Here is a 21,592-nt window from a genome sequence, read left to right on the forward strand (position 1 = left end):
ACCTCACCAGATTGCTTGGATTGCAATGAGAGCTGAAGCATTTCTGACGTGACATACTGATGCATTATGAGATATTGTCAGTGATCCAGCAAATACTAAGAGGATTTCACAAAGATCAGGATGGGGGGAGAAAGAATTTTAAAATTTTGTAGCGCTGCTGAGTGCCAGCCCACAGGTTGATTAGTGGGCCCCTGCAGCTCAGAAGCCAGTTTTCATTTTTGCCTTGCAGTTCACTTGGAAAAAGGGAAGGAATTAAATATTTTATATAATTTTCTGCGTCTAAATATACTGCCAGAAAGTCTGATTCCCTTTCATCTTCGTTCCCCTGGTAATTTGTCTCTGAAACTTTGTGTCTCTCTTCCCTCCCCACGCCCCCATCCCTACTTTGCTTTCCTTTTCCCTAGGATATTTTACTTTAGGCCAGAAGAACCCAAAGTTTGCCAATCTGAATATTGCACTGGTTACCTACCAGGAGTCTGGGGGTGGATCCTAATTTGTATAAAGTGAAGCAGGTTGCAGCTGGCCTCATAGTTAATAGGAAGTACAGCATGCAGAGACTTAACAGACTTACCTTGTTAGGCTCTGTGCTCTACTGGGACCTTGTGCTGCATTCTGAGTGATTTACAGCTTCCATTCACAGAAGCTATTGTGTTTTTCACTTTGATGCTGCTCTCCGTAGCACATGATTATTTTTGAGGGAACAGGATTATTAGGAAACTTATCTAAACATGGAAATCCCTCCCCCACCCCGACCCAGCTTGGAATAGCCAATAGTCCAGTAATTAGGACATTTACTTGGGATGTCAGAGACACAGTTTCAAGTCACTGCTCTTCTTGATTCAAAGGAGGGACTTGACCCTTGTTCTAATCACTAGGGTACTGACTATTCTAGGGTGGGATCTCTCTTTGTGGGTTTTTTCCCCCCAAACTGAAAGGTCCTGGTTTTGTGCTGCATTGGGCTGTACACAAATGATATCTTCATTGTTGGAAATGGAATTCTTGTTTTCCTGACAGCCCTATACATAAGTACTTGGCTCTTATGAGTAGATGATCCCGATCATCTCTTCTGGCCTTAAAGTCTGAGTCTAAATATAATCTGGACTATACAAATTATCCCTATAACATTTTATATGGATGGAAAAATATACTCCTAACAGTTGTAAGTAGAATGGTTGTGCTGTTTCTAGGTACAGAAATGAAACATGCAATTGTTTATAAGCTGACTATATCCAAAGCTGGAAAATTTAGACTTATTCCCCACCAGTTAGCTCCAGTGGTGACAGCAGTAGTGGTGACTGTATTTCAGAGATAACTTAAGCATTTTCATCACCCTCTTGCCTAAAACTACTCAGTGTCGAGTAATATGACACCATGATAAAGGGGCCTGAGTCTTGGCTAAACGATAGCTTCCATGGGTGGAGCTGCACTAGTGATTGAATTATGGGGTTTAATATTTCCTAAATAAGTTCACTAACAGCAAGTGCAATTGGAGAGATGCTGGTGGGGCTGACATTAGTTTGTAACCTACACAGACAGCCTTTAAGGCACCTAATATTTAGGAGTAGCTCCTGCCCAGGTGTTTCTTTAACTCCCATCTTTTCATGTGCTGTATATTTATACCCACCTACTGTATTTTTCACTCCATGCATCTGATGAAGTGGGTTATAGCCTACGAAAGCTTATGCCCAAATAAATTTGTTAGTCTCTAAGGTGCCCCAAGGCCTCTTTGTTGTTTTTGCTGAATTCCTCTTGTATCTTCAATTAGATACAGCATCTAAAACAATTGTGTAGTGTTGCTGAGCACTGTTAAACATTTACCATGCTTTTGCTCTAGCAGTGGCTGCTTTCCCGTGGTGGGTGAAGTGATTCCTTATATATATATGTAATGTTTAAAAAAATAATTTTGGATCAGACTGACTCAAAATCACAACAGCTGTGACAGTCCTATCATGGCTGTATCAAACTCTATAACAAAGAATGGGACTAGTATAACCAAGGAGAGGGAAAATGGCAAAAGCAAGGCACGTGAAATCATAGCTTTTTCAAAGTAATTGACAAAGACAAGTTTTGAAAAAAGAGGCTATTTGACACAGCATTTTACAAAGATTTATTAAATGGGAAGTCCTCCCTCCTCCCATGTTACAGTCTCTTCGCAGGCACGCTAGCTGACCGTTCTGAGCCTCTGCTGGAAGGCGGCTACGGTAGCAGGCAGAACTGCTGCAATCCTTATTCGCAAAAAGAAAAGGGGTACTTGTGGCACCTTAGAGACTAACAAATTTATTAGAGCATAAGCTTTCGTGAGCTACAGCTCACTGCATCCGATGCATTTGGTGGAAAAAACAGAGGGGAGATTGATATACACACACAGAGAACATGAAACAACGGGGTTATCATACACACTGTAAGGAGAGTGATCACTTAAGATAAGCCATCACCAGCAGCAGGGGGCTGTAGCTCACAAAAGCTTATGCTCTAATAAATGTGTTAGTCTCTAAGGTGCCACAAGTCCTCCTTTTCTTTTTGCGAATACAGACTAACACGGCTGCTACTAATAAATTTGTTAGTCTCTAAGGTGCCACAAGTCCTCCTTTTCTTTTTACTCTGAAACCTGCCATCCTTATTATCCTTTTAACAACACAATAAGAGCAAAGAGACGGTGGATCCTGGTTTATCCCCAAGGGCACGGCGCTCCCTGCCTCTCAAAGAGAGGTAGAGGTGTGTGAGTGAGAGAGAGGGGGGTCGGTGTGTTGACAGACTACTGTGTGAGACCCTGCACCGCCTAAACCCGCTGACAGAGCTATGCTGTTGCTCCAGCTCCCTGATTCCGGCCTGGGAAGGGCTCCAGAATGGCCTGGGTGCTGGACGGCGGCAGCACGAGATGCTGAACCATGGTGTTGAGCTGGGATTGTCTCTCCCCAACATGCGGCCGTTTGGCAGCAGAGGCCAACAGCTCTCTTTAAAAGGCAGCTTCCAGCCTTAAAGGGCAGGGCTGACTCGCGCGGTCACAATTAGAATGAGGGCGATTTAAAAAAAAAAAAATAAAATGAAGCGAGAGTGTGATTTTTTTTTTTTTGGCTCATGCCTCTTGCATCCCCGGAGGGGCGTGTGTGTGTGGGGGGAGAATAATACTTTCGCCCTTCCCGGGGCCGGGGGTCTGCAGCCAGGGAAGCGGCGGAGGGGAGAAGGCAGCCAGCCAGCAGAGCAGCACCTGCGACCATGGCTGGTGGTGACTCTGCCGCACCTTGGAGCTCGTTCTCCGCTGCCGTGGGCTTATCACCCTCCGCTCTGCCCCTAATGCATCCGATGAAGCGAGCTGTAGCTCACGAAAGCTTATGCTCTAATAAATGTGTTAGTCTCTAAGGTGCCACAAGTCCTCCTTTTCTTTTTGCGAAATCAGACTAACACGGCTGCTACTCTGAAACCGCTCTGCCCCTGCCTCTCACAGCGTCCCTCCTGCGCCCCGAGAGCCCCGCGGGGGGGGGAAGCAGCTCGACCTGCGGCTGGATCGGCTCCTTCCCCAAGTCTTCTTGCCAAGTGCCGCCTGCGTTGTCAGCCCCTTGCTGCGGCGGGGTGTGTGTGTGTGTGTGGGGGGGGGATTAACATGAACAAATCCATCTCGCGGCGCGGCGCCCGTGGCTGCTGCGGGAGGGTTTCATTCACAGAAGGCGAGCCCGTGTGGCGGGGGGCGGGGAGAAGGACTCCAGAGACGGGGGAGTGAGTGAGGCCAGGGGGCAGGCAGGAGACGGAAGCGGGAGGGAAGGCGGGAGCGAGCGAGCGCCCCATTGACAACCCAGCCCCGGAAGGGGTTAAGCACATGCCCGCTGGATCAGTTGACATGTAAATACAGAGCAGCTGCTCCTCTCCGGCTCGGGCCGGCTCTTCCTAGCTTCTGATTGGCTGCCAATGACATCACCCCCCGCCCCCCCCGTGTTATACCACAACGGACTCCAAGCTACGTCGGATAAACTATCCCCAAGCGGCCGGGAGCCCAGCCCCCGGCTCCTCCCACTCCCCCACCTCCAGCCAGTGGCACCCCGGCGCTCGGAGCCCGCCCGCTTGCAGGGGAGAGCCCCCATTGGGCGAGGGCGCCGTCCGTCTCCGCCCGCTCCGCCCCTTTCGAACCTTACATTTACAGTGTAGCAAAAGAGAAAGTAACTCTGTTGCAGCGGGAGATCAATGAAGCCCAGTGAATGGGGGTTTAACGTGTAACTCCGTAGCTACAGACGAGCGCCGGATGCTGAAGGGATCTACTTATTTATGAAGTAAGTGGAAGGCTCTGATCAAAATGACAGGGGAAGGCAGCGTTTATATAGTTACACAGAGGTACAGCACCTATGATATACATAGTCTGAGAGAAGGGTATAGTTTCATCTGTATGTAGTGCTACTTTTGGAAGGGTGGTGGGCTGGTACTGCTTCTGATGACTGACCTCTGCTCTTTCTAGTGAGTGTTGGTGGGATGCGAGCAGCGGCTTTTCTTGTTTGGGATTGCTGCAGTGGGGTGGGTGAGAGACTAGAGTGCTCGCAGGGCTCTCCTTGCATCTTCTCCCTTGGCTTTATCTCCTCATCCCAGACACACACAAGAGAGGGTGGTGGTTAGTGGTGCTAAATAGGGCTGCGTTAGCTCTGTTCCCTGACTTCATGGTTTTGCTGGAAATATACGACCCTCTGCTGCAGAGATGCAGCTCTTCCAAAACTGCATATATATCCTTGGGAAAACAATCCTCTGTACCTGGAATCAAATCCTGTGAAGTGTTTTTGTAATCTTACTGATTTTTATGTATATTTTGAAATAAAATTAGTTGCCTTTTATTTTTAATTGTGCTGCTGTTTTTTTCCTCTTTACTAGCTGGAGGAAATTGCTTTTTAGTTTTCCTTTATGTTTGACTGTCAGGCTCTTTTCTTTTAAAGAGGAAAGGAGGAAGGATAGGCTAGACAATCTACTGGGGTCGTTTTGTAAAGGATGATGATCAGTCTCTACCCTGAGATTTCATCTTCTGTCATGTTAGAGCTGACTTTCATCTGTAAATGATAAATATTTTCCCCATTGTAAAAATGTTTTCAAATTCATCCTGCAAAGAGATTTTTTTAGAGAAAAGAAGGAAGTGGAGGGACTTGTTTTCCCAAGGCAAGCCAGAGAATACAACTCATGATATAAAAAGGGGATGCTGTTGGTATTGGAGACCTGGACAGTATAATGTTGGAAGCGGGAGTGGAAACTGATATTAGAAGTGCTCAGTTGCTTTTATTTTGTTAGACTTATTTAATTTGTTAGCTGGTTGATGGAATGAATGTATTTCGAGGAGGGGGGTACCAGATGCTCTGAAAGTTGGTGGATATCTTTTGTGTGTGTGTGTGTGTGTGTGTGTGTGTGTGTGTGACTAACTTTCCGGTGTCTCTTAGTAGATGAGACAATAAAGCTTGTAAAGATCATGACCTAGGGGCTGCAGAGGGACCCTTATTCCTGGAGTCTCTAAAACTGTTCTGTGGGGTGAGGGTGCTTCTGCCTCTAGGATTGCTCGAGGTGCTAGAGTTTCCAGGTTTCAGAGTAACAGACGGGTTAGTCTGTATTCTCAAAAAGAAAAGGAGTACTTGTGGCACCTTAGAGACTAACAAATTTATTTGAGCATAAGCTTTTGTGAGCTATTAGAATTGTACTAGGATCTAAAAAGGAGAGATGGAATGCAGGCTTGTACCTTTCAATTACATAATGATCTCTGGCATCTTCTGTTTCTTGTTATGCCTCTGTATGGGTTCAAGCTTTCAAATGGCTTTCTCAAGGGTTTATTCCAAGGCTAGTTTTATTCAAGCTTGCTAGAAAAGTTGCACATCTGCCTCTGATGTATTTAGCTGCTGTGCATTCCAATGAGTTGTCGAGCCACGCCAGTAGTTCTGTCCCTTGCTGTGAGCAGAGGAAATGAGAGAACATGCCTTTTTATTATCTCTCTCAGTTGCATGCTTTGCAGCCTTAAGGCTTCAGGGTAGCTCAGCATCTGCGGGTAGCTCAGCATCTGCATGTAAATGAATGTCGACTAGTTGCACGGAAGGCCAATTGCATGTTCTGCTTTCTCTTTGCGTAAAGAGTTGAAGTTTTTGCTGCAGGAGTGGGAGAGGTTCCTTCATTAACTGCACTGAGCTGATCACTCTTAGTCAGTGATGAGTATCAGAAACAGCTTTTAGAAATCTCTGACCCTGTATGTTTCATGTGATCCTTTTTCTTTTTCCCTTTGCAGACAGATCTTGAGTTCTTCTTGACTTGCCAATTCTCAGCCTCCTCATGCCTCCATCTCCTTTAGACGACAGGGTAGTAGTGGCACTTTCAAGGCCAGTAAGACCTCAGGATCTCAACCTTTGTTTAGACTCTAGCTACCTTGAATCTGCTTCTTCTGCCAGTGAGAGTCACACAAGTCTCCTTGGCACAGCTGTTGTGTCCCTAAAGGCTGCTAATCTCACGTATATGCCCTCATCCAACAGCTCTGCACGCTCTCTGAGTTGTGGATGCAGCAGCGCCAGTTGCTGCACTGTGGCAACTTACGACAAGGACAATCAGGCCCAAACTCAAGCAAGCACCAGCAGCACTACCAACGTAGGAACCTCTACTACCTGCCCAGCTAACCAAATGGTCAACAACAATGAGAACACGGGCGCATTGAGTCCATCAGGTGGAGTGGGGAGCCCAGCCTCAGGCACAACCAAGCAACTAGCTAGCATAAAAACTATCTACCCTAATGATCTGGCTAAAAAGATGACCAAATGCAACAAGAGCCACCAACAGAACCAAGGGCCTGTCATCATTGACTGCAGGCCATTCATGGAGTACAATAAGAGTCACATTCAAGGGGCTGTTCACATTAACTGTTCTGACAAGATCAGCAGGAGAAGGCTCCAGCAGGGCAAGATCACTGTCTTGGACTTGATCTCCTGCCGGGAAGGCAAGGACTCCTTCAAGAGGATCTTTTCCAAAGAAATTATAGTTTATGATGAGAATACCAATGAGCCAAGCCGAGTAATGCCTTCCCAGCCACTCCACATAGTGCTGGAGTCACTCAAGCGAGAAGGCAAGGAACCTCTAGTTCTGAAAGGTACTTCTACCCACTACCCCCAAAGTAATCTGCTGGTTTCTTGTGTCTTTTCTCCATAAATATCCAGGTTTTTTTGCTTGATTGAAAGATGTACACTTAAAATCTATTTGGGAATCCTATATGTATAGAGTCATCAATAGCAAAAGGAACATTCAATGACATTACTATAATGCGGATGCACAGCTGTTGAAGGACCATCATCAGAGTAGTTCTCAATGGTTCGCTATCAAACTTGGGGGGGGGGGGAAGGATGTAGCTGGTGGGATCCCACAGGGTTTGTCCTGGGTCTGGTACTAGTCAGTGTTTTCATTAATGACTTGGATAATGGATCTGGAGAGCATTCTTATAAAACTTACAGGTGACACCAAGCTGGGAGGGGTTGCAAGCAGTATGGAGAACAGGATTAGAATTAAAATCAACCTTGACAAATTGGAGAACTTGTCTGAAATCAACATTACGAAATTCAGTAACGACAAGTGCAAAGTACTACACTTAAGAAAGAAAAAATAAATGCACAGCTGCAAAAAGTGGGGAATAAGTGGCTAGGCAGTAGTACTGGTGAAAAGTATATGGAGGATACAGTGGATCAGAAACCAAATGAGGCAACAACATGATATATTTGCTAAAAAGGCTAATATTGTTCTGGGGTTTTTTAACAGGAGTGTCGTATGTAAGACACGGGAGGTAATTGTCCTGCTCTAGTTGGCACTGATGAGGCCTCAGCTGGAGTGCTGTGTCTAGTTTTGGACGCCACTCTTCAGAAAGATGTAGACAAACTGGAGAGGATCCAGAGGAGAGCAACCGAAATGATAAAAGGATTAGACAACCTGACCTATGAGGAAAGGTTTTTTTTTAAAAAAAAAAAAAAAAAAAAAAACCCAAAAACTAAACAAACCTGGGCATGTTTAGTCTTGAGAGAAGAGGACTCAAGGAACCTGAACACATTTGAAGACTGTTAAGTGCTCTTATTGAAAGGATGGTGATCAATTGTTTTCCGTGTCCACTGAAGGTAGGGCAAGAAGTCACGGGCTCAATCTGCAGCAAGGGAGCTTTAGGTTAGATATTTGGAAAAACTTTCTACCTATAAGGCTAGTTAATAGGAATAGGCTTCTAAAGAAGGGTGTGGAATCCCCATAAATGGAGGTTTTTAAAAACAGGTTGTTAGACATAACACCTGTCAGGGATGGTCTAGGTATACTTGGTCCCATAGGGGGCTGTATGAGATGACCTCCAAAAGTCCCTCCAGCTCTCCATTTATTATGAGTCTATGATTAAGAGAGGGGAGGAAGATCTTAGCATGTGTCTTATATATAAAACATGGAGCTGATAGACCTTGGTGTTTAGGTTTTATTGTTTGTTTTTTAAATGAATATGCTGTCTGACTGTGAAGATAGGTGGAAAGAAAGGGAGGAAACAGACTTCCTCGATTCCTAATGTCTGTGCAGAATTTTAATTTTTCCTAACTATAAGCATTTGGACTAGAAATATTTATAGTAAAGGGGCAAAGACCCAAGAAGATGCAATACTCTACCCAAATATTTTAGATCAAATTGATTTTTGGGGACCGTAGATTTCTAGTAGTCTTGCTGTCTGTTATTTTAGTCTTCATAAAACTTAGCTCATAAAAGTTGGAGATGGGCAATAGGGGTTGGGTAAAAGAAGAAGAAGAGGTATTAACCTAACTAGTCTGAGTTCTCAGATCAGTCTGTGGACTACCATGGTATACTACCTGTTCTGGTGGCTGATCATTTGGATCTCAAAATATTTTACACTGTGCAGGGCTGGAATGTTGAGAGGGCCCAGAAAACAATTTCTCTGCTCTGAAGTTGTCTGCAGGAAAAATCTCTTTTGAAGAACTTTTTAATGCTTTGTCCAGTCTAATTTTCAGTGTTTCAAGTGATGTCGTCCACCACTTTGAAAAGCTTTCCACAGTCTAATACTGTCTGAAGATATTTACTTTTTTCTTCATTTCATTCTGGTACTTCTGTTGCCATCCAAAATGTCTTCCCTTTCCTTGGTATTTAGACCCTTCAAATACTTGGTTGACAGTTTGGCCCTTCCCTCTCCTTTAGCCATGGTTTACCCAAACTGTACATATTGAACTTCCTTAATCTTCCTCAGAGGTAATTTCTTCTAGCCTTGCAATCGTATCCCAAAGAATATGGCAGTTAAACTTGGTGTTCTGAGAGTTGCTAGAGGACTCTGTGGAAGTAGATGGGTCAAAGAATGAAGCTGAATTAGAGATTTTGTGGCAGCCTTCATGATTTTGTTTAAACCTTAAAATAATGTTTTGGCTTTCTTGTGCATTAACGGCAAGTCACAGTGACACTGATTTGATTTTGACAGTTGCAACTGGTTCCCAATAGACTTTCACTGAAATCATTAGGCCATCATGATTCTTATGCATACAAAAGGAACAGAGAGACACGTTTGTGCAGTGAATTTTAAATTCCTTCCTTTTAAATTCAATGCTACTATTGACCATAGTTCTGTCTTAACAAAGCTTTCCTTCCCCCCTCCTTGTCTTGACACTTGTACCTTTTTCAGCAAAGAAAATTTTTATAGAAAAAGATCTTTTTCTATATTTCTTTGTAAGAAAGATATGGGTAAATGACATCGCATCATGACAATTCCAGGATCCTGATGTACTGTGTGGTAGCTATGGTTTATCTGCATAGATATTTGGTATCAGTGAGATGTTCGGCAATTGTAACAGTAGCGAGCAAGTCCACCCAGATGTCATGCTTGAAACATGGCTTTTATACCCTCCTTTACTGATGCTAACTGCTGGGTGCTCTGCTGAGATTTCATAAAATGCTTGCAAAATCACCCAGTACACACTACTTTGGTCCTGCTCTGAAGCAGACCATTTTAAAATTGGTGAGAAGCATTTAGTGGTTGGCTCAGAAGACTCTCTCTCTTAATAGAGTTTGGATCTCTTTCTCTCCCCCACCCCCTCAGCAATCAGATGTTCCCTCTGAACTATTTTTGCCAAGGTGTGTGTGTGTGGGGGGGGGGGATGAAACTGAGGTAAAGGACAAGGGAAGAAAAACCTCTGTATTAACTGTGGTTTAAAGGGAATGGAACTAGCTTGGGAAAGCACATCAAGCAGAGGAGGGCCAAGAGCTCTCCCATTTTAACCAGGTTATCTTGATTTTTAAACCCTCTTCTTCCTCCCCACCCTCCCAGATTTGAAATGGGGTCTCAGTAGGGGCCTCTTGGAGTTGGGATTATTATAGAGTAACTAATAAGGCTCTGCTTAGGCTTCCATGCCTGGAAAGTGGCAGTAGAAGTGCTTGTTATTTAGTTCCAGTTGTCAGATAGGATTTTTCCATCATGCTTCAATAGCGTGTGCGTGTGTGTGTTTAGGGATTGAACTAAAATTGAAGAGAGGATATAAAGCCTCGTTGCTTTTTATTTTAGAAGATTTCTCTTGCTCACAGCAATCCAGTCATAATTTATTGCTGGCCCATCTGATCCTCTGTTTTATGTTTGTAAACATTGGTTGCTAACCTTGCCGTCCAAATTTATGTCCCCCTGATCTGGTGCCATGTTCTCCATGTATGGTGCTGCCTGTCAACCAAGCAACCTTGTTGCTGTTTTAGTGTTGCAGTGTCACATTGAGGAGAAATTGATCAGAGAACCTCCAGGCCCTTGGCCTTGGGGATTAAATTACTGCTTTAATTTACAATTCTTCTGTTTGGTGACTTCAGTCCAAGATGTATCTTGTTCTAGATGTCTGAATCTTTATTTATTTATTTTTAAAGCAGTGAGGGACATATTGTGTGCTTTCCAAAAACCAGACTGATCTATTGATTTAAAATACACTTTTTAAATTTTTCCATTGGCATGAACACTTAAGCAACCTGGCTTAATTTAACATTAAAAATAAGTTATTAATTTCAACAGGACCACATGTTGTACTGGGGCTGCAACAAGAAGACAAATTTGGGCAGTGTTGAATGTGATTGGGCTTGCCTTTGTTTTATGTAGGGATTTTTAATCTCTCTAATGTTCCTCCCCCTCCCACCTGCCTTCTCTTCACTATTTCTTTGCCACTTCCTCTAGTTATGGGGTACATTTTTTTTCTTTAAAAATTAAGGTAAGATTTGTATTTGATTTAAGCACTTCAAAAGCCAAGTTTGAAATGCTGCTATGCCTCTTGAATAACATATACAAGAACTTCTATATCTACAGAAGTATATATCAGATTATATTTTTAGCATTATTGTCAAATTGTGTATAAACTTAAACTGCTTTTTATTTTATCCTGATGAAATCCAAAGCTTTGGTTTGGTTGCATACAGTATGTCAAATAGCTTTCTCCCCCCACTCCCTCATCCCAACTTCCCCTTTTTTCTTCCCTTTAACAGTAGATGCTAGTGTCAAGTAGTTATCAGAAACTAAAGGCACTTTCTTTAGTGGCTGGATTTCTTTGCATATCATCATCTTTTTCTCTTAGTGTACCACATACAGAATTGATCACAGTGGTGTCTTTCACCAGTTCTGCTAAATGACTAGAGGCACTTACACAATTTGCTTTGCCTTTCATTGTTCTTGGGGGTAGGTTCAATTTCCCCCGAAGTCAGTGGGTGGGAAAAGTCAGTGATGTGGGCCTACTTCTGCTCTCCTTGAAGCTGATGGAAAAATAGTCATTGCATTCAGTGGAAGTAGACTTGGGAGTCCTGATGGCTTGGTCCTTGGCCTCATCGACCCATGGAACGGGGTGGGAGGGAGAGACCTGGGGTGAAATCCTGGCCCCATTGAAGTTAATAGCAACACTTCCAGGACTTCACCCATGGTGTGGAGGGGCCTCAGTGCCTTATCGGGGGAATTCTTCTCCTATTAGTGACTAATCCACAGGTGAAGCAATATTGCCGACCCTTGCAATTTTATCACAAGTCTTGTGATACTTGATGTTTTGCTTTTTATGTTTTTGGTTTTTCCCCCTTAAATCCCCAGCTCTTAGAGTTGGGTAATTACATAAATATCTCTGCTTTAATTATAAATGAAGTGGTGTTGGTTTTGTTTTTCCCCCCCTCTGGTATTGAAGGGAAAAATCTGGGGCAGGAAATGAATTGTCAAGGCTCAGAAACCAGAAGATACGTTGCAGGGTGAAGGGAGATCATTTAAAACAAAACATGATTTTTCAAGCCAATCACGTTTTTGTTTGTTTTGTTCGTTTTTGTTTTTTAAAGGGGACAGGCTGATTTGAGATTTTGAATGCATGGGATTGGCAGATTGTCAATCATGCAGATTGTCAAGGGGGGTTTCTTTCTAAAGAAAGTCTTGATGCTTTTCACAGTATTGTGCACAATTGGGTTATATGAACCCAAAGAAATGTGGCTAAAGCTCAGTTAGTTCCTTGTAACTCCTTTTGTTTTCCTCTTGGTGTGAAGAGCTGATTTCTGTTCTGGTGTTCTATCTTTACACTGTTCATCTAATGAGGGAATAAATGAAGTGAAGTGTTTTAGGTCTTGTTACAGTGATGAGTGTAAAACCTGCCATCAAGCTGTTTGGTGTTTATTGTGATGATCTAAGAATAATTTCCAGACTCCTAACTTAAACAGCTATCAAGAAAGTTAAAATAATTCCTAAAGAATGCAGAGCTTTGTAGATTTTTAAATAAATGTCCATCTAATGTCACACACTAAGCTCACTGTGAAATAGTTATCTGCTTGCTTCTCTGTACCTGATGTTAGTTTTCTTTTCAGAAATAAACATGGTTATGTTTTGTTGTAATTATAGAGTAACTCCGTTCATGTCAGAGTTACTCTAAATTTGCAGATGTGTAATTATGGATCAAATTCTGCTCTGAGTGACTGACCAAAACTACTGGCCAATAGAATATACGAAAACTTAGCATGTATTTCTGCCAGGGATCTCAATGCACTGAAGTCAATTAGACCAGTGGCTCTCAACCTTTCCTGACTACTGTACCTCTTTCAAGGGTCTGATTTTTCTTCCATGCCCCCCAAGTTTCACCTCACTTAAAAACTACTTGCTTAAAAAATGAGACTTAAAAATACAAAAGTGACAGCTCACTAGTACTGAAAAATTGCTTACGTTCTCATTTTTACCATGTAATTATATTCCAATCTATTTATTTTATAAATATTGTACTTAAAGTTCAGTGTGTGTATATATAGAGCAGTAAAAACAAGTCCTAGTCTATATGACATTTTAGTTTGTATTGACTTCATGAGTGCTTTTTAGGTAGCCTGTTGTAAAAGTAGGCAAATATCTAGCTGAGTTGAGGTCTCCCCTGGGAGATCTCTGTGTACCCCCAATGAATAAGACCATAACTACACTAGGAAAAACTTGTAATTTTAAATATTAACTAACACGTGAAAATCCTAGTGTGATTCAAAATAAAACTTGCCTTGTAAAATTCTGGCCCCACTGAGATCAATGTCAACTCCCAATGACTTCACTAGGGCCAGGATTTCACCCTAAGATTGTAATATATACTAGCTAATGTGTTAAAACTACCACTCTTTTTTTCCTGTGGTTGATAACACTAAGGCCTTGTCTACATTCTCTCTCCACTCCAGTTATGTACATGGGTTTATACAAGGTAAACTGAAGCACAAATATTATTGGAAAATTTAACATTCTTAATCCCTTAAACGGCATTAAAGGGACATTGCTGCATAAGAAACTGAAAACTACTTTCTCTTTGCAGCTACATGACATGCTGTCCTTGCCTCCAAAATAAATGGTATCTATTGTGTGGTGTCCCAGCATGCACTATGCTGCTGGTTATGTCACATTCAGCCTTGAAGAAAGCAGGAGACTGTCTCTGTGTAGGGGTAAGAAGTCCTGTTTTCCTTCCAATGTTGCATTTTTCTCTTTCAAGGGTTTTCAGTATTCTTATACCTTGGGGATCCACAATAAGAATATTAAAAAGCAAACTATTTTGAAGAACCATCCCTGCAATATTTGGGAGGAACAATCTGGATTTACCATCCCTTTTTAGAGGCTGGCTCCGTCTCTGTAATGCTGGGTGTGACATCACCTACAATGTGAGTGGCAGGTTTAGCACTAGATAAGAGCTGGCATTGGGTGAAGGGAATTAGCAATGCATAGATCTGCAAAAGACTATGGAGTTGGGTTTTGGGTCGCTAAATTTACTAATACTGTCATTCATTCTCTTCACCCTGTTTGGTAAGGGACATTCAGTACCCACTACTAAAGTTTCATTGTTCTTGGTAATATTGCATATTTAAGATCCCCCTTCAGTGTAAGTTTAATGCTGTTAAGTGCTGGATTGACAGTCCTGGCAGCAGTCCCTGCTTAACTACAGTACCAGGTACAGCACTGGCCTTGTCTTCACTGCCAAAAAAGATGTGTTCTTCTTAACTTGGGGTAACTAACCTGCGTGAACTGTCCTGAGGTAAAAATACAATGTAGTTAAAGTACTTCAGTTTTACTTCAAGTACATTTGCCAAGGTGAGCTCCTGGAAGGGGTATAGGGCTGTTTAGTTTTACCTGAGATAAGTAACCCTATTCCAGTGCCTTATCCTCATGGTATTTTTTTTTTTTTTTACCTTGGGGATAGTTCATGTGTGTTTTTTCCTGAGGTAAAGGGGAAAAAAAAGCCTCTTTTTAAGCAATGAACATGAGACACCTTGCACTATTGCTGCTTGTGGCTTTGACACACTGACCCAAAAATGAACCTCAAACGTTGCTTGGAGAAACCTTCCTTAAGGCTGCAAGGCAGATCAGTTTCTTCACCTGCTGGCTCATTGGTCACCACTGAGTGTTATTGTTAGTTGTCTGGTGGATGTACAAAGCTAACCTACTGTACAAACAAAACATCAAAACCACATTTATGTTCTAGGCTTGAGTGGTAACCTGGACACTGCTTAATGCAAATATGTCTGCATAATGCCTTTTAAGTTTGCACACGTGGTGGATTTTTTCCTTCAAAGTAGCAGCTGACATTGTTACTGTGCTTAATACTCAAAGATTCTTAAGATTACTGTGGGTTTATAATAAATCTGAAATGTGCTGTGGGGGATCAACTACCGGGCTTCAAGCTGTGACTTTTTAACATGTGTTTTTTGATGGAATAAGTAAGAGAATGTTAAGGTTGCATATTTTAGGATTCAAAAGCCAAGAAATGCCCAAAGTAGGACCAAACATGCAACCTTAACTGTGTGTGGGTGTCTGTACGTGGTTTTTATTCTCATGATCACACACCGTTTCTCAGTAATATAGTGAAGCATTCAACTTTGCTACAATTTTTAGATATAGAAATGTAGCTCTTCCTACTGCCACTGTGTTTATGCAGACAACCCCAGGAAGGTTATTTCACATAGACTTGCAGTTTACCACATGTGTGGGAGGAGGGTAAATGCATGACCTTGTATTTAAGGAAATATGCAATCATGTAGTATAAAAATTGTCATAATGCATATAGAATCCTAGAAATGTAGGGCTGGAAGGGACCTCAAAGGTCATCTAATTCATCACTCCCATGCTGAGCCTGTAGTAGTATACCCAAATTATTTGACAAGTTTCTATGTAGCCTGTTCTTAAAATCCACCAAGATTCCACAATCTTCATAGGTAACTTGTTCCAGTGCTTAACTATGGTTATAATGAGATTCCCTTATGCCTCCCTCCTGCACTATCTAAATCTCCCTTGCTACAAACTAAGCTTATTACTACTTGTCCTACCCTCAGTGGACATGGAGAACAATTGATCATTGTCCATTTTACAACAATCTTTTAGGTATATAAGCACAAGAGAGCAGAGCTAAGATTGAGCATACAGCTTGAACTGTGCAACTGTACCATTCTCTTAACTTTGTTACTGATCCCAACATAGAATCTTCTAAATGTATTCACAGGCTACAAAAAAATCATGAGTTTTTGGCTTAAATACCATAAGATTAAAAAAAACCCCAACACTTGGAGTTATTTTTATTTGCTGCCTTGTTTCTAAGCCTTTAGGGTGCACTCAGTGTTCAAGCTTTTGTCTGCAACCATAAGGGCTAGAAACTTTTATTTATTTATTCATTTATTTATTTTTAAATGAAAGCTGAGCTTCTCAGTTAATCCCAGGGTGCCAGCATCTGGTCTCTCTCTCTCTCTCTCTCTTTTTAAAAAAAAAAAAAAAAAAAAAAAAGGGCCAAATATTGGAAATCCCACGATTGAACTTGCAAGAGTTGGCAATATTGCTGGAGGGAATACTGAAGAAAAAATGAGAGAACAGTTCCTTCCATATCACTGAATGTCTGTTTGGGTTAATGCAACTTGTATGTCTCTTGCAGACCTGTGCCTCACTTACTGCACACTAAATTCCTGATCCTATGAACATGCATGCAATAGCTTTACTCATGTGGCTAGTCCCACTAAGTCCCAAAACTACTGTGGACACAACTGTCTGTGGGATCAGGCCAGGTTACCAGCCCCTCCACTCTCGCCCCCCAAATAAATACAAGTAGACCACTATGCAGTTGTACCCTGCCTCTGCTTATAACATTATTGACACATAAAAATTATGTCCATGTGTACAATGCTAACTTTCAAAGCCTTGCAGCTTGGCCTCTTTTGGCCATTGAACATTCCAGAACAGTCAGTGAGGGGCACTTCTCTACCACATTGATACTTTCTCCCCAAGAGGCTTCATCATTAGAGCTGCTGTGTTTTGTTTTGTTAAATCTTTCGAACTGTTTTGTACTGGGGATTATTTTTGCTCAAATTAAAATTCACCTTCAGGGCAACAACAAACCTGGAAAAATCTGTTTGGAAGGGAAAGTTTCAGCATTGATTTCCAACACCCCACCCATAAGCTCTGTTATTCTCTAAGGAGAACATGTCTTCCTATCCTGCTGCAGATCCTGGGCCTGTAGAATGTCCTCTGTGGGATTTGGGGTGGGGGAGGGATAGCATGGTGGAGGTAGCATCCTCTTCTGTGGAGAAGACGGGAGATCTGCATGTGCAGGGTGTATCTGTGCATCCATGATCTGTGCACAATCTGGGAGAATGACTATAACTGTCAAGTCACTGCAGTGATAACTTTAGCCCAGTGTGATTAAACCTACATAATGAACTTGCTGGGAGGCTTTGGGCAAGTCATTTTAATCTGTCTGGGTTTTCTTTTTAATCTCTCCCAACTCCTGACTTATAAAATAGAGCTAATAATTTGCCTATCGTGGTTAACATTATATGTAATTGACCCAGAATTATCAACAATAATTTTTCTGTGCTTTAGTACTATGTCATTTGCAGCCTTGCCAAACCCAAACTTTGAAATATCATGATTCAGTCTCTCCTCCCCCACCCCAATCATAACGTTATAAATACATGATAAACATTGGGTTCTTATGTACTGTGATTTCTTCCCCCCACCCCATTTTTTTTCTGCAACAATGAAGGATAGAAACTTTTATTTTAAAAATGTGAAAGCTGAGTTTTCCATATAGTGGTCTGTCTTTAGGAACTGGGCCTTAAAGTGAAACACGCAATTGTCATGAATTGGCAAAATTACCTCTGAGCTACCACTGTTCATTGACTGGGGGTATATGGCAACCTCTGTCCCAGTTACTATTAGTGAGCACTTTAAAGATATAAAACACTTTGTTAGTGCTAATAATAGTAGACTGGTTGGGATCCAAGAAGGAAATAAAATTTTGAGTGATCTCAACACATTTGTTTCAAATCTGTATTACTATAGTAAAGCTTTTGAAAATCTTTAGAATGTTTGAGTTAGCCCCCCTTTTGATTCACTGAAAGGGAGAAGAGATGACTTGAAAGATGTCTGTTATAAAAGGAAACGTGTCATCCCTTGCCCTTGCAAGAATTATGCACATGAATTATTATTTGTAAAAATGCCTTGGGAAATTCATAAAACCAGAGGATTGGGCGTAACTTGCAAGCGTCTGTTACATTAGTTGAATGCGATGGTTTTGTCAGTTTACTATGCTAAAGCCTGAAACTGGCTCTTATATAAGTGACTGGCCAATAATGTTATAAAACAAAAGCTATTGTTAAGCAATTGACCTGTTCTGAGACCATGACAGCTTCTAGCTCCTCTGAAATAATAGAATACTCTTGGCTTTGGTCTCTGCAAAGATAGTGTAAGTGTTTCCTATGCTCTCTACTGAAGCTATTAAAATTCACTGGCAGTTTTGAGACTAAACATATTTGATATTTTAATTTTCAGCTTTTCATAATCACATCAGTAGCAGAATATATACATACACATTTAAATTCCAAATGGCAATTTTAAAATAAAATGAGCTATGTAGAGTATTGCATTACTCCTCACAACGCACTTGTGAGGCATTATGACCTATTTACAAACAGAGAAACTGAGAGCCAGGCTGAGTTTAGACCAAGGCCACTCAGTGAGTCAGTGGCAGATATTAGAATTTTGGGTTTCCTTTTTCCCAGTCCTATGCTCTAATCACTGGATAATGTAGACTCATTTCCTTCCACCCTTACCTGCCAAGGCTTGTGTTCAGGGTTCTGTTTCTACTGGAAGTCCATGACATTGGATGTATTTAAAGCAGTGTGAGAGATCATGCCTTCTCTCATTGTTGTCTTTCTCCTATTACTTTGCATTTCTCTTTCCCATTTCTCTCCTCCCTCTCTCCTGTGTGTATATCACTTTATGATTCAGGCCTAGGGAACCAGCTTCACAGGAAGAGTAGCATCATCTTCCCACAGAAAAGCTCTTCCTTCAGCAGCAGTCATGACTAATCAAGTGGATAGAAATGATACAGTCAAACTGAAGTTTCCACAAGAATTGTGTGGAAAACCTCTCCATACAGGAGCATGGTGCTACTTGTTCATTATGGCTACTTGCTGGCCTCTTGGATGTCAAGTTTGGGGAAGAGAAGGCTTTGCCCAGCATTCAGTCATTCTTTAGTTAATGTTTTTTTGTAGACTCCTTAAATATTAGAGGGAAGCATCTTAAAGAGACTCTCTCTCTCTCTCTCTCTCTCTCTCTCTGTCTCTGTACAAATTCTGTTTAGAGGGACTCTTGTATAAAGTTGTAAATGGAGCCAATGTTTCCCAATGTATGTGGAGATCTAAGGTCTGTTATTTGGCTACTGTTTAGAATTCTTTTCCTTGTTCCTTTTTGATTACTCTAGGAGATGCAGTGGGGGAAGTGGGAACGAGTGCAGAACTCAGATGAAGTTGGTCTACAACCTTGGTCCTTTTGAGATGCTCGGTGATCTAGGGTGGCCTAGTAGCTGTAGTGGCAAAGCACTCCTACTTTCCATCTGGAGCTGGTCAAAAGATCGCACCCATCCTGTCAACCACAGACCTGGCCATGGTGATTGATGCATTTATGAGCTCCAGGGTGGATTACTATTGTTTTTTGATGTATAGGAATGATACATATCACATGCCCTAAAAAAAGTTCTGGGCAGAAAGAGTTCCAGGGAATGAGGGGAGGAAAGGTGTGACAATGTGGGGTAACACCTTTTGTATTCTTTCAGTTCTGGGCTGGTGAGAGCCAATGTGGCTATTGGCATAAGTTAGGCAGCTCAGGGAGATGCTCTAAGTGTCGTCTTGTCTGGGTTGCCTGTGGGCAACCCAGTGCTGTGGCTCTACCCTGGGGGATTGGGTGTCATCTTGAGACTGCTGCAGGCTGACCTATGCACTGCCTTGCACCATGGCAATTCTCCTCTGAACAACTATGGATTGTTATCTCCCTAATGGTGACAGGGAGCCCCCTTCCCTAACTGGTACAAGAGAGTAACCAATCTACTGAGTAACAAGCCAGCGTGAACCCTGTCGCTGTGGTGCTCCAATCTCTTTGCAGTGACTACCTATCAAATGCAAGTTTTATATAGTGATTGTTCAGCATCCTTGGGGAAAGGATTGGCATGTGCTGCCTGAGGGGTCTTGCTTCCCTCCCTGAGCTCCCACAACATTTATATCCACTGGCACAATGAAACTGCTGGTCAGTACGGGGAGGCTTGTGAGTGCTGCAGGCAGAACTCTTTGAAGGAGCTGGACCTAGGCTAGGGACATATCTCCCATAAGAGAGACGCGACTGCTGAACTACCTGCTCTGAGAACTCCATACAAGACTCTTCTCTTTCACTTTGCTTTCCTTCATTTAGTTCTCTGCATACCTATGCCCTATAAACTAATCTAGTTTAGTTTTTGTTGAGAGATAAATGGCCATCAGGGTCCAGCATTAACAATACTTTGAGGGGACAGCTCATGCCTCTGAACCATTGCTCCAGGCTGACTGCTGAATCTGTAAGATAATGCCGCATTAAATCACATTATGAAGGTTTCCTTTACTACGAAAAGTTTTTCTTTACTTAACTTAGGGATGTGTTTTGATTTTTTTTTTTTTTTAAGTTCTTCGGTAATGAATTGGCTACTAGGGAAGTGCCAGTATGGGTTATCAATGTGTAATGAGTCAATTTCGCACCAGCTGTATGTGGGGCTGATGGAATTGTAGCTCCCTTTGCAATAGCATTTTGGATGAGAGTTGGTTACCCTTGTCCTCTGAAGAAACAAGTTGCAGTATCTCCTATAGAGCTTATGGCAAAGTTTGTCCTTAAGAAAATGTTTCCCTTAAAAGCATTAAGTGGATAAACGAGTTGTGGAAACTGTGGCTTTCTCTAAACCTACTGTTTAAGCAGAAATGTTTTAATCTTACCCTTCCAGAATTACAATGGTGACTTACTTTTTTTTTTTTAAACTTCACCCCTTCCCTCTTCATATATGCTGAGCCAGTACCCTTTTGCATTGCTTTAATGTGCATGTAATCCACCACATGATCACACCAGCTGCTGATTTTGTCAATGTGAAGGCTGCCTTGAAGGGCAAATGGGCATTATTGCTTTAGATATAAATATGGTGATGGCTAGATGTAGGAGAGAATCAGCAGCAGAACCCCAAATGGAGAGGTTTTTTTCATACAACTTTTTTCCTCAGTCCTATTTCACTCACTCTCCTTTCAAGGCTGATACAGAGTCACTAGCTTTACGTAAAAGCTTTGGTGTCTTTATTTTTATTTTGTTTTGTTTTATTTAATTTATTTATTTATTTGGTGTTAAACTGTGTGCTAAAGAGGGGGAAAAAATCTTTCTAGATGACCTTTGTGTTAACACAATTTCCAGTGTGAATATTTCCTTTGGGGTTTACTCTGACATTTCCAATAACTATTTAAGTCGACTTAAATAAGCTAAAATCGCCATGGAAAGTGTACTTTTGCTCTGAGAAGTTGTGATGGGCCTAATTTTGAGTTTTTGCTGTAAATGGCCAGAATCCAGGGATGGTGTTCTAAGGTAGTCTTCACTTGAATTTCTTTCTACAAGCATCACAGTAATGTTTTTGGGAGGTTGTTGTTTTGTTCTAGATTTTAGAAATAAAGAACACTGCCTTCTCTTCCCCTAAGAACAACATAAAATGAACAAATTTAGAATAAAGTGCCATGTCATATGCTCTTGGGAATAATTTTTCTTAGGGCATTCTCATGTAAACAGACTCCACTCTCCAGCAGCATGTTGGGATTTTCCAGTTTTAAA

The 21,592-nt window shown here is 41.8% G+C and overlaps 1 protein-coding gene across 1 annotated transcript in view; it reads left to right on the forward strand.

The window, feature by feature from the left end:
* Nucleotides 1–4,097: 4,097 nt before the first annotated feature.
* Nucleotides 4,098–21,592, forward strand: part of DUSP10 (dual specificity phosphatase 10) — a 38,632-nt gene continuing 21,137 nt past the window's right edge. Inside the window, exons 1-2 of the mRNA XM_038397072.2 lie at nucleotides 4,098–4,262; nucleotides 6,233–7,081. Coding sequence (XP_038253000.1) covers nucleotides 6,277–7,081 — 805 coding nt within the window. The 5' untranslated portion in view covers nucleotides 4,098–4,262; nucleotides 6,233–6,276. The remainder of the gene's footprint in view (nucleotides 4,263–6,232; nucleotides 7,082–21,592) is intronic.

This window comes from Dermochelys coriacea, chromosome 3 (assembly GCF_009764565.3).
Source record: "Dermochelys coriacea isolate rDerCor1 chromosome 3, rDerCor1.pri.v4, whole genome shotgun sequence".
In the NCBI taxonomy this organism is placed as follows: Eukaryota; Metazoa; Chordata; order Testudines; family Dermochelyidae; genus Dermochelys; species Dermochelys coriacea.